General features: G+C 47.3%; 1 protein-coding gene across 3 annotated transcripts in view; it reads right to left on the bottom strand.

Moving 5' to 3' along the window:
- The window catches only part of LOC125454308 (natural resistance-associated macrophage protein 2-like), a 103,451-nt gene that overhangs the window by 62,582 nt on the left and 27,445 nt on the right, over positions 1-13,424 (bottom strand). For all 3 annotated transcript variants that reach the window (XM_059647620.1, XM_059647621.1, XM_059647619.1), the window contains exons 4-8: positions 11,633-11,755; positions 11,430-11,549; positions 9,841-9,947; positions 2,394-2,464; positions 1,155-1,222 (exon numbers count right to left, since the gene is read on the bottom strand). In XM_059647620.1, coding sequence (XP_059503603.1) covers positions 1,155-1,222; positions 2,394-2,464; positions 9,841-9,947; positions 11,430-11,549; positions 11,633-11,755 — 489 coding nt within the window. The remainder of the gene's footprint in view (positions 1-1,154; positions 1,223-2,393; positions 2,465-9,840; positions 9,948-11,429; positions 11,550-11,632; positions 11,756-13,424) is intronic.

Genomic DNA, 13,424 nt, shown 5'->3' with positions numbered 1-13,424 from the left:
CAGCTATGTCCTGTAGGACCCGACCAGCCCAAACAGTATTACTGCTGCCGAGCCACTCTTGGTGATGAACACTGAGGGCTTGACTTTACCTGGTTGACAGGGCTGTTTCTGCATTGTTGTTACCTTGGTTGATATAAATGAATGTTCCACTGGGCCATTTCAAAGGGCAGTTCAGAATCAACTCCCAGCTGTGTGTCTGGAGTCACATGTAGGCCAGACCAGGTGAGGGTGGCAGCCTTCCCCAAGGACATTAACCAGCCCAGTTCGTCCCCTCCCCCCACTGCACCACACAACCAGCCCAGCTCTTTCCCCCCCACCCACTGCATCCCAAAACCAGTCCAACCTGTCTCTGCCTCCCTAACCGGTTCTTCCTCTCACCCATCCCTTCCTCCCACCCCAAGCCGCACCCCCATCTACCTACTAACCTCATCCCACCTCCTTGACCTGTCCGTCTTCCCTGCACTGACCTATCCCCTCCCTACCTCCCCACCTATACTCTCTCCACCTATCTTCTTTTCTCTCCATCTTCGGTCCGCTTCCCCCTCTCTCCCTATTTATTCCAGTTCCCTCTCCCCATCGCCCTCTCTGATGAAGGGTCCAGGCCCGAAACGTCAGCTTTTGTGCTCCTGAGATGCTGCTTGGCCTGCTGTGTTCATCCAGCCTCACATTTTATTATCTTGGAATTCTCCAACATCTGCAGTTCCCACTATCTCTGTTACATTAGTGAACTAGATGGGTTTTTGTGGCAGTGGACACTAGTTTCATTGTAATCATGACAGATTAATTCCAGATTTTTATTAAAAGCAAATTCCATCAATTTCTGCAACAGGTCTGACCCTGGGACCCTGGATCATGCCCTGGGTCTCTGCATTACTCATCCAGCAACAACACCATTAAGCCAATGCTTTTCTATCACCTCCCAAACTCATCCCATCTCCTGTAACTGTATTTAAACTGTTTTTTCCACTGTGTGGGCACTGCTGTCTGCCTACCCCTAATTCCCATTGAGAAGGTAACCCTGATTGGGATTCATGGTTAGGCTTTGGGTCTAAGATGCCCACTGTCACCCTCTTGGTATGGATCGAAATCTGGGCAGGAGCATGCTGCTTACATGATCATCTTTTAGTGTAAAGCAATGTTGTATCCATCTTTACCTCATATCCAAATGTTATTGCCATGATCGCAATCAGGAGAGCAAAAAAAGCTTCCAACTTCCTGAGACCTGGAATCAGAAAATAATCCATCAGCAAGGGGTGCTTATGGAGCAGCAGTAGTGTCCATACCACTTAGCTAGGAGGTCCACGTTCATGTCCCACCTGCTTCAGAGGTGTGTAATAGAACATAAGATCATTTTGATTAAAATGTGGACAATCCATCACCTTCTCCACACACCCCTCCCGTAACCCACACGCTCTCTCCCCACTTTGCCTGCGCCCCATTTCTGACTGCACCCTGGCTCTAACAGACAGTGACTGGGGGTGATGTCTGGTTCCAGGGCAGGCCCGGGGGCCTGTGAAAGTTTGGAAAATGTTCTGGGTGATTGTGCCTGACCTTGACCTGCAACCCAGCTGCCTGCCCAATTACTCATGCTCTTTCAGAGTGAAAATCAATCGCATTCTGCCTTTAACCTCCACCTCAACCCTGCTTCCACCTGCTTCTGCAATACAGCATCCCAAAGGTGCACCACCAAGTGGGTGAAGAAATTCCTGTTCATCTCAACCAACCCCTGGAATTACTCCCTGGACTCTGTGGACGTGGGCATTTCCTCTCGGAATCTTTCCTCTCAAGTCCTTTATTAGGACTTTTCTCCATTCATTGCAAACACATTAACCCAGAGAACATTAACCATTCAGCTCTCAAACTCTTCCTGTGGGGATCATGTCCTCAACCAGGAATTGGACATGTTGCCCTTTTCCTGCATCTCCCTCCCTCTCTTAAAGTAGTTACATCCTTCCTCAGTGAGCAGACCAAAACCCGTAGGCATCTGATGGGAGCAATAAATCTTCAGGAGAGTCGGTTCCACAGAAGCAAAGATCATGGAATCCCTACATTGTGAAAGCAGGCCATTCAGCCCATTGAGTCTGTATTGACCCTCTGAACAGCATCCCACCCAGACCCACCACATTCCTGTAACCCCACATTTCCCATGACTAGCCTGGACACTATGGACAATTTCCCACAGCCAATCCACTCTCAGCAGCACATCTTTGGACTGTGGGAGGAAACCCATACAGACATGGGGAGAATTTATGAACTCCAGATAGCCAGTTGCCTGAGGATGGAATCAAACCCAGGTCCCTGGTGCAGTTTTAACCGCTAGCCACTGTGCTGCCCTATAATGAAGAGAAAAAAGATCAAAATCAAATTGCTGTAGATAACAATATTCAACATACCGTATTTGTCAAGGAACAGGAACCCAATGGTGTCTACAATAGTTATAATGACTCCTCCCCAAACAGGAATCCTGAAATAATCATGAAATGTTTTAGCCAATATCTTCAGTAAACACGAGTAAATTGAAAGGTAAGGAAACATTTGGACCAATCTGAATTGGACAGGCCCAATCTGTATATTTAGACATCGCTTGAGTAAAATGTCTAGCTGTCCTGATTTGCCTGGGAGCAGGGCCACAGAACCACAACCTGGGATTGTCCAGCAGTCAGCCAAAAATCTCAGCCCCAACTCCCTCCACCCACTGACGCTCAGTCACAGCAGTGTGTACTATCTACAAGACACTCTGCAGAAATTCACCAAAGATCCTCGGGTATCACCATCCAAACCCACGACCACTTCCATCTAGAAGGACAAGGGCAGCAGATACACGGGAACACCACCCCCTGCAAGTTCCCCTCCGAGTCACTCACCATCCTGACTAGGAAATATATCGCCGTTCCTTCACTGTCGCTGGGTCAGAATCCTGGAATTCCCTCCCTAAGGGACATTGTGGGTCAGCCCACAGCAGGTGGACTGCAGCAGTTCAAGAAGGCAGCTCACCCCCACCTTCTCAAGGGGCAACTAGGGACGGGCAATAAATGCTGGGCCCAGCCAGGGATGTTTGCATCTCAGAACTTATAAAAGCTTCCAATGCTTTGTATATGTGCACCTTGACATCACAATCCATGATACCATAGAAGTTTGCTTTATACAATGAGATCATTTAACCTATCATGTATTGGCTCTTGAAACAGCTAACCAGCTAGTCCCACTCTATAGTCGCTTCTCTGTAGCCCTTTAACTTTATAATTTTCAAACATATATCCAGCACTGAGCTGTTGACTTGCTCGCGAAGCTGGTTTGTTTTTGTTGAGACATTTTGTCACCCTGCTAGGTGACATCATCAGTGGAGTCTCTGCTGAAAACATGTTATTCTATTCCACTTGGAATTTACACTGTCTGGTCCGTTATGGTGATTAGTGTCATTTCCGGTTTCGATCTGTGTCCGTTTGTATATGGGATCCAATTCTAAGTGTTAGTTGATTGCATTCTGGGTGGAGAACCATACCTCTACGAATTCCCATGTGTGTCTATGTTTCGCTTAGGCTACTGTGCTTACCTTGTCCCAGGTAAACTGATGACCTTCATTGTCCGAGTGCACTGATATTAAGGAGAGTTTGTCAAGCTGTTCTGCTGGTGTTCTGTATTCTGATGGCTAGTTTCCTTCTTGTCTGTCCAATGTAATGTTTGTGGCAGTCATTGCATGGTATTTTGTAAACTACATTGGATGGACGGATAACCAAGATGGACTACATACTAATGAAACCAGAAGGCACAAATACCCCCTGCTTCAATGGACTTCCTAAAGTACACAAACTAGACATCCCCATCTGACCCATGGTTTCCCGACCTTCACATAAACTGGTCAAGGACCTACAACAGAGACTGAAATACTTAGTCAATGGATCACTGCATTCCATCCAATCAACCAAACAATTCCCCTACATTGTGAAGGACATAAAAATCAGCGATTATGGTATCTTCTTTATTTACATCAATTGCCATCCCACGAGCCAAAGAAACCATGGCCACATTACTAAAAGAAGCAGCAACACAGACCAGCAGCTCCATCAGAATTGACAACATACTTAAACTCCCAGATCTGCACTTCACCATACACTTCGTCTTTAATGGCCAAATATACAAACAGACCAACGGTACACCAGTGGGGTCACCCATCCCTGGGGTCATCGCAGAAGCTGTCAAACAAATACTAGAACACACCACCCTCCCCTACATTTCAACCTAAACTGTGGGTCCAGTATGTAGTCGACACATTTGTCATTATTAAACTCAACACATTAGAAGAGACCCAACACCTCATCGATGTATTCATAGAAATTAAATTCATGAGAGAAGAAGAAAACAACAGTTAGCTTCTGTTTCTAGACATCAGAGTTGAAAACCAAAGTGGTTTAAAAAATTGTTTCAGAGATAGCAGGAACTGCAGATGCTGGAGAATCTGAGATAACAAGGTGTAGAGCTGGATGAACACAGCAGGCCAAGTAGCATCAGAGGAGCAGGAAAGCTGACGTTTTGGATCGAGACCCTTCTTGAGAAATTGGGGAGGAAAAGGGGATTCTGAAATAAATAGGGAGAATGGGGGAGATGGATAGAAGATGGATAAAGGAGAGGATAGGTGGAGAGGAGACAGACAGGTCAAAGAGGTGGGGATGGAGCCAGGAAAGGTGATTGTAAGTAGGAAGTTAGGGAAGGGATAGGCTGGTCCGGGGAGAATGGACAGGTCAAGGGGGCAGGGTGAGGCTAGTAGGTAGGAGATGGGGTGGGGCTTGAGGTGGGACGAGGGGATAGGTGAGAGGAAGAACAGGTTAGGGAGGCAGGGACGAGCTGGGCTGGTTTTGGGATGTAGTGGGGGAAGGGGAGATTTTGAAGCTGGTGAAGTCCACATTGATACTATTGGGCTGCAGGGTTCCCAAGCGGAATATGAGTTGCTGTTCCTGCAACCTTCGGGTGGCATCATCGTGGCACTGCAGGAGGCCCATGATGCACATGTTGTCTAAGGAATGGGAGGGGGAGTTGAAATGGTTTGCGACTGGGGGGTGCAGTTGTTTATTGCGAACCGAGCAGAGGTGTTCTGCAAAGCGGTCCCTAAGCCTCCGCTTGGTTTCCCCAATGTGGAGGAGGCCACACCGGGTACTGTGGATACAGTATACCGCATTGGCAGATGTGCAGGTGAACATCTGCTTGATGTGGAATGTCTTCTCAGGGCCTGGGATAGGGGTGAGGGAGGAGGTGTGGGTGCAGGCGTAACACTTCTAGCGGTTGCAGGGGAAGGTGCTGGGTGTGGTGGGGTTGGAGGGGATTGTGGAGCGGACAAGGGAGTCACGGAGAGAGTGGTCCCTCCAGAAAGCACATAAGGGTGGCAATGGAAAAATGTCTTTGGTGGTGGGGTCATATTGCAGGTGGCGGAAGTGTTGGAGAATGATGCGTTGGATCCGGAGGTTGATGGGGTGGTATGTGAGGATGAGGGGGATTCTGTTTGGGCGGTTATTGTGGGGGCTGGGTGTGAGGGATGAGATGCAGGAAATGCGGGAGACATGGTCAATGGTGTTCTCAACCACTGAGGGGGGGAGTTGTGGTCCTTGAAAAACAAGGACATCTGGGATGTACAGGAGTGGACTGCCTCATCCTGGGAGCAGATGTGGCAGAGGTGAAGGAATTGGGAATAGGGCATGGCATTGTTGCAGGAAGATGGGTGGGAGTAGGTGTATTCTGGGTAGCTGTGGGAGTTGGTGGGTTTGAAATGGACATTGGTTTCCAGGTGTTGCCAGAGGTGGAAATAGAGAGGTCCAGGAAGGAGAGGGAGGTATCAGAGATGGTCCAGGTGAACTTAAGGTTGGGGTGGAAGGTGTTGGTGAAGTGGATGAGCTCGAACAGCTTCCCCCGACACCCCGTCAGTGGTCGAGAACGCCCTTGACAGTGTCTCTCACATTTCCCGCAACTCATCCCTCACACCCCCTCCCCACAATAATAACAAATAAGAATCCGCCTCTTCGTCATGTACCACCCCACCTCCTCTACATCGGGGAAACCAAGCGGAGGCTTGGGGACTGCTTTGCAGAACACCTCCGCTCGGTTCGCAATAAACAACTGCACCTCCCAGTCGCAAACCATTTCCACTCCCCCTCCCATTCTTTAGATGACATGCCCATCCTTGGCCTCCTGCAGTGCCACAGTGATGCCACCCGAAGGTTGCAGGAACAGCAACTCATATTCCGCCTGGGAACCCTGCAGCCCAATGGTATCAATGTGGACTTCACAAGCTTCAAAATCTCTCCTCCCCCACCGCATCCCAAAACCAGCCCAGCTTGTCCCTGTCCCCCTAACCTGTCCTTCTACTCACCTACCCCTCCTCCCACCTCAAGCCGCACCCCCATTTCCTACCTACTAACCTCATCCTGCCCCCTTGACCTGTCCATCCTCCCTGGACTGACCCACCCCCTTCCTACCTCCCCACCTACACTCACCTTTACTGGCTCCATCCCTGCCTCTTTGACTGGTCTGCCTCCTTTCCACCTATCTTCTCCTCTATCCATCTTCTATCCGCCTCCCCCCTCTCTCCCTATTTACTTCAGAATCCCCTCTCCCATTTCTGAAGAAGAGTCTAGGCCCGAAACGTCAGCTTTCCTGCTCCTCTGATGCTGCTTGGCCTGCTGTATCCATCCAGCTCCACACCTTGTGGTTTACAAAATACCATGCAATGAGTACCACAAACATTACAATCAGACAGACAGGAAGGAAACTAGCCATCAGAATACATCAACGTCTGCTAGCAGCAAAATGGCATGCTGAATTCTCCTTAATATCAGTGCGCTCGGACAATGAAGGTCATCAGTTTAACTGGGACAAGGTAACCATAGTAGCCCAAGCCAAACATAGACACGTACGGGAATTCCTAGAAACATGGTTCTCCACCCATAATGCAATCAACAAACCTATAGAATAGGACCCCATATGCAAACCCATACAGATCCAAACCGGAAATGACAGGACTCACCACAACAGACTGGACAGTATGAATTCCAACAGAGTAGAATAACATCGCTTCATCGAAGGGTTCACTGATGATGTCACCTAGCGTGGTGACAAAATGTCTGAACGAGAACAAGCCAGCTCAGCGAGCAAGTCAACAACCTCCCCGACAACCCAAGCTAAAAATCTTTGCCAAAACTTTATATATCTAACTCTCTTTTGAAACCTCCCATGGAATCCACTTCCACCTCTCTCCCAGACAGTGTATTTCAAATCCTAACAACTCTCCGAGTCAAGAAGTTTTTGCTCATCTCTCTCCTCACTCTCTTGTTGATAGTGTTGAAATTGTGACCCCTGGTTACTGTCATACCAACCAGTAGAAACACAATATCTTTCTTTACTTTGTCAATACTGTTCTTAATTTTGAACGCGTCAATAAGATCACCTCTTAATCTTCTCTGCTCCAAGGACAATAAGTCCAATCTCTCTAAGTTTTCCTTCCCTCATTCCTGGCATCATCTTATTAGAGTCATAGAGTCATACAACACAGAAACAGGCCCTTCGGTCCAACCAGCCCATGACGAACATGATCCCAAACTAAACTAGTCCCACCTGCCTCCTCCTGGCCCATATCCCTCCAAACCTTTCCTATTCTTGTCCTTAACCAAATGTCTTAAATGTTCTAATTGGACCCACTTCCCCTGGCAGTTTGTTCCACTCACGAATCACCCTCTGTGAAAAAACATTGGCTGTCATGCCCTTTTTAAATCTTCCTCTTCTCACTTTAAAAATAAACCCCTGAGTCATGAAACCCCCCACCCTGGAGAAAAGGCACCAGCCATTCACTTGATGATGATCTTATGAACCTCGATAAGGTCACCTCTCAACCTCCTAAGCTCCATTAAAAAGTGTCCTGGCTTATCCCACCTCCACCTACAACTCAAATTCTGCATTCCTGGCACTGTCCTGGGAAATCTTTTCAGAATGTAGTGACTAGTAAGTGACTAGTAAGGTTGATGAGGGTCAAGCTGTGGATGTGGTGTATATGGACTTCAGTAAGGCATTTGATAAGGTTCCCCATGGAAGGCTCATTCAGAAGGTCAGGAGGAATGGGATACAGGGGAACTTAGCTGCTTGGATACAGAATTGGCTGGCCAACAGAAGACAGCGAGTGGTAGTAGAAGGAAAATATTCTGCCTGGAAGTCAGTGGTGAGTGGGGTTCCACAGGGCTCTGTCCTTGGGCCTCTACTGTTTGTAATTTTTATTAATGACTTGGACGAGGGAATTGAAGGATGGGTCAGCAAGTTTGCAGACGACACAAAGGTCGGAGGTGTCGTTGACAGTGTAGAGGGCTGTTGTAGGCTGCAGCGGGACATTGACAGGATGCAGAGATGGGCTGAGAGGTGGCAGATGGAGTTCAACCTGGATAAATGCGAGGTGATGCATTTTGGAAGGTTGAATTTGAAAGCTGAGTACAGGATTAAGGATAGGATTCTTGGCAGCGTGGAGGAACAGAGGGATCTTGGTGTGCAGATACATAGATCCCTTAAAATGGCCACCCAAGTGGACAGGGTTGTTAAGAAAGCATATGGTGTTTTGGCTTTCATTAACAGGGGGATTGAGTTTAAGAGTCGTGAGATCTTGTTGCAGCTCTATAAAACTTTGGTTAGACCGCACTTGGAATACTGCGTCCAGTTCTGGGCGCCCTATTATAGGAAAGATGTGGATGCTTTGGAGAGGGTTCAGAGGAGGTTTACCAGGATGCTGCCTGGACTGGAGGGCTTATCTTATGAAGACAGGTTGACTGAGCTCGGTCTCTTTTCATTGGAGAAAAGGAGGAGGAGAGGGGACCTAATTGAGGTATACAAGATAATGAGAGGCATAGATAGAGTCGATAGCCAGAGACTATTTCCCAGGGCAGAAATGGCTAGCACGAGGGGTCATAGTTTTAAGCTGGTTGGTGGAAAGTATAGAGGGGATGTCAGAGGCAGGTTCTTTACGCAGAGAGTTGTGAGAGCATGGAATGCGTTGCCAGCAGCAGTTGTGGAAGCAAGGTCATTGGGGTCATTTAAGAGACTGCTGGACACGCATATGGTCACAGAAATTTGAGGGTGCATCCATGAGGATCAATGGTCGGCACAACATTGTGGGCTGAAGGGCCTGTTCTGTGCTGTACTGTTCTATGTTCTATGTTCTAATGCTCTCCAGCTTAATAATATCCTTGCTCTAACAGAGTGACCAGAAGTGGAAAACTAATAGATCCAGGGTTTTAACATCCTTCATTAAACAAGGTGCACTGACTGAACACAATACTCCAAATGTGGTCTGACCAATGATTTGCTGAGGTGTAGTATCGCTTCCTGGCTTTTATACTCTTTGTCTCTATTTATAAACCCAAAGACCCTATAAACTTTCTTAACAACTATTTCAACTTGCCCGGCTACCCTCAGAGCATCAGTGAACCCAGAGGTCCCTCTGTTCCTGCACTCCCCACAAAGTTGTACCATTGAGTCTGTACTGTCTCTCTGTGTTTCTTCTACCAAAATGCATTATCTCATGTCTCTCTGCACTGAAATTCATCTGCCAGCTGTCTGCCCATTTGGTCAACTTGTCAATGTCCCTCTGAAACCACTCAGCATCACCCTCACAATTCACTGTTCTCCCTCATGTGGTATCAACTGCAAATTTACAGATGTTGCCCTCAACAGCCATCTCCAAATCATTGATATAAATCAGAAAAAGCAAGGGCCCCACAGCCTATCCCCGGGTGAGACTATCTACAGCTCGTCTCCAACATGAGAAGTAGGTGTTGTTTAGTTTTGGGATTGCTGGAGAAACTCTGTATCTCTCACCTTTGACTGGACAGTAGATTGATGGCAATTGCAGTACCAATGACCTCCTGCATGTCAGACCCAATGATGGCGATTTCAATCATTGCCCACAGTATGCAACGTGGATACTGAAAGATAGAAATACAGGCATGCTCAGTCACAGAGTTCCTGGTGAACAGGAGAGGCTGGGTTGTATCCTGAGAATTGAGTTGGTCACTGAGGTAACAGTTACAAATGGCCCTCAGTGCCCTGTAGGGGCAATCGACCAGCAAGATCTTTAATATGTGGGTATATACCTTTCCTCAGTGATGGAGTAAGGTAAACTGTTATTCAGCATTGTGCTTACACTAAAGGCAGGATTGCTGGTGTCAACAGTGGAGACAAAGAACAAAGAAACAAAGAAACCTACAGCACAGGAACAGGCCCTTCGGCCCTCCAAGCCTGTGCCGATCAAGACCCTCTGTCTAACCTGTCATCTATTTTCTAACGGCCTGTGTCCATTTGCTCCCTGCCCATCCATGTACCCGTCCAAATATAACTTAAAAGACACTATCGTGTCTGCCTCTACCACCTCCGCTGGCAACGGTTCCAGGCACCCACCATCCTCTGTGTACAGAACTTTCCACGCATATCTCCCTTAAACTTTCCTCCTCTCACTTTGAACTCATGACCCCTAGTAATTGAGTCCCCCACTCTGGGAAAAAGCTTCTTGCTATCCACCCTGTCTATACCCCTCATGATTTTGTAGACGAGACTGTGGTGAGGGCCCGCCAGTGATAGCCTCTATCTCTTGCCCGCCTCAGTATCTCTCTCTCTCTCTCTCTCTGGTTCACAGATAGCAGCATTTGCATCCTCACCGCTGGACCATTGGTTCACTATATTTGAGAGATTTGCTTCCGTTGTTAATTCAATGGTGCTATCTGACCCATAAGTGCCTGGTTTGGCACAAAGCACAGCTGGGTGACTTTCCAACCATCACAGAGATTCTCGATTTGACCCAGCTGCTGGGGTTCCAAGATCAATGGGGAACCCCTACCTCAGGGTGCAAAAAATTGTATCTGGCTGATGATGCACTTGATACTGGATGTACATGAGAGCCAGTGAGGGGTGCACATGGCCACTGGAGCCCTGTGGAGGTTCAGCAGTGATGGAGGCTGGGCCCCATGACCCCAGATCAGCAGAGCATCTCTGAGGGATTGTTAAAGAGGTATGGGCATTGGGGGAAGGGACATCAGAAAGGGGGAATGGGGAAAGTAGGATTGGAGAAAAGGGAATTGCTGGAGGAGATGTGGTTGGAGTTTCAGAGAATGAACTTATATTCTAATCATTTCTCCCTTCATTATCTTCATGTTCTACTTCACAGCCAGTTCAACGCTGTTGAAATGTACAAAAACAAAGCTGAGGAGATCCGGCCGCATCTGTGGAGGAGAAAACAGAATTAACGCTTCGTGTCCGGGGACCCTTGCTCAGAACTGATGAAATGCAAACTGCTATTGTGGAGGGAGCACGGCAGCAAATTTCTGTGTAGCAAGGCCACACAAAAACCAATGAGATAACAGTATTTCTTCTGCTACAAAGTGGCTGGCACCCTGCTGAGTCCCTGGTCTTACCTTTGGGTAGTAGATGTGACAGACCTCAGCGAGGTGCAGCCCAGTTACCACTCCAAGACGGGCTGCAAGTCTCTGCAGGAGCAAACCAAGGAACGTGGATAAGAGAAGGACCCACAGCAGCTGGAAATAACAAAGGCAGTGAGCTTGAGCGAATAATACTGAGTTTAATAAACACAATCTAAACCTGAGGATATTGGACTCACCTTAAATTTTGCTGCTGCCCCAGACTGAAGGTCAGACTCAATGTTTCCTGGGTCCAAGAAAGCAATACTCATTAGGAAGCCAGGTCCTGTGAACATCCATAGCTTCCTGAAGCTGAAACCTGCCTGAGCACAGCAGAGAAAGGCACATTGACACACTGCTAGTACAGGCTCGTCAAACTATCTCACAGCGTTTCACACAAAGATCTGGCAGTGCATGTTTATCTAATGGAACAGAAAAAGACCAGGCCCAGAGCACAAAATACATTGTTCTCTGATGACTCTTCCCGAGATTTTCTTCAGGGCTACATTTTGATTTCGGGAGTTACCACTTGGTTTCCAAGAGCTCCTATTCTCATTTGCCAGTGACATAGTCACACAGTCACACAATGCCTTCAGGGTCTGTTGATGGATCTGGTCGGGAGCAGCATTGGGATAATACAGCAGCATGCACAATAATTATAAGAAATCACACGATAGCAGGTTACAGTCCAACAGGTATATCTGAAATCACAAGCTTTCATAGCGCAGCCCCTACATCAGGTGGCATCATGTGACTTCTGACTTTGTCTACCGAAGTCCAAACTGTTCATGTCTTCACTAAAACAATCGTTAAATTGGTGCAACATATTGGGCGTACATTAGCAAAAATTTAACATGAGCCAGAGAGTGGGAGTGTGATGGGAGCTGACAGACCTCCGCCCGGAGACAGAATGCAGATTGGTTTGTGGATTCAGGACCAGTTGTAGAGTCCAGGAGTCATCAGCATGGTAACAACTCTCTGATTGGCTCCTGGGCAGCTGGATGGAGAGTGTGTGACCAATACAGATAGAGATACCTCCAGACTGCACCAAGGAAAGGCTCTCTCTCTCTCCCTCTGTCTCTCTCCCTCTCTCTCTCTCTCTCTCTCTCTCTCTCTCAGTCACTGTCTTTGTGCAGTGAATTAACCAAAAGGATGGCTCAGCATTCTCATTTTTGCCTCTAGCCAGTAACTGAAAGACCAATTGCCCAGTGTCTTTGGCCAATAACTGAAATGATTCGAATATGAAAATCAGATCAAAAGGGATAATTCATTGAACCTTGCGGTGATATTGAACTATGCTTCCCCAGGAATGTTTGTTTGTTTTTCTGTCTGTCTGTACGTGTGTGTAATAAGGACATAAGAACAGGAGTAGGCCATTCAGCCCATCAGGCCCATCCCACGATTGAATACTATCATGGATGGTCAAATGATTCAGTGTCTTTTGCCTATTCTCTGTGCAGCACTGGCACTGAAATCAAACAATCTCTACTTTAAACATCCTCAAAGACTGATCTTCCACAGCCCTCTCTGGTATAGAATTCCAAAGGTTCATAACCCTCTTGGTAAAAATATTTCTCCTTATCTCAAACCTAACTGGTATCTCTCTTGTTTATAAATTGCATTCTCTGGTTTCCCAACTGGGGGAAACATCTTCCCTATATCTCCACTGTCTGACTGTTCAGTATTTTGTAAGCTTCAATGAGGTTACCTCTCATCCTTCAAAACTCTGGAGAATGTAGGCCCAGTTTCTCTCCATAGGACAGTCCCACCACCCCTGGGGCTATTCTGTTGAACCTCCTTTACACTCGGTCTCTGGCAATAATATCTTCCCTGAGATAAGAAGACCAGAATTGCACACAGTACTCCAGGTGTGGTCTAAGCAAGCTCCTGTAGAATTGACGCAAGACTTCACTGCTCCTGTACTCCAATCCTCTTGTGATAAACACCAACATTCCACTAGATAATAAAATGTGAGGCTGGATGAACACAGCA

This window comes from Stegostoma tigrinum, chromosome 7, assembly GCF_030684315.1.
Source record: "Stegostoma tigrinum isolate sSteTig4 chromosome 7, sSteTig4.hap1, whole genome shotgun sequence".
Classification (NCBI taxonomy): Eukaryota; Metazoa; Chordata; class Chondrichthyes; order Orectolobiformes; family Stegostomatidae; genus Stegostoma; species Stegostoma tigrinum.
Note: the sequence above shows the minus strand (reverse complement) of the source record. Positions and strands in the feature narration are given on the sequence as shown.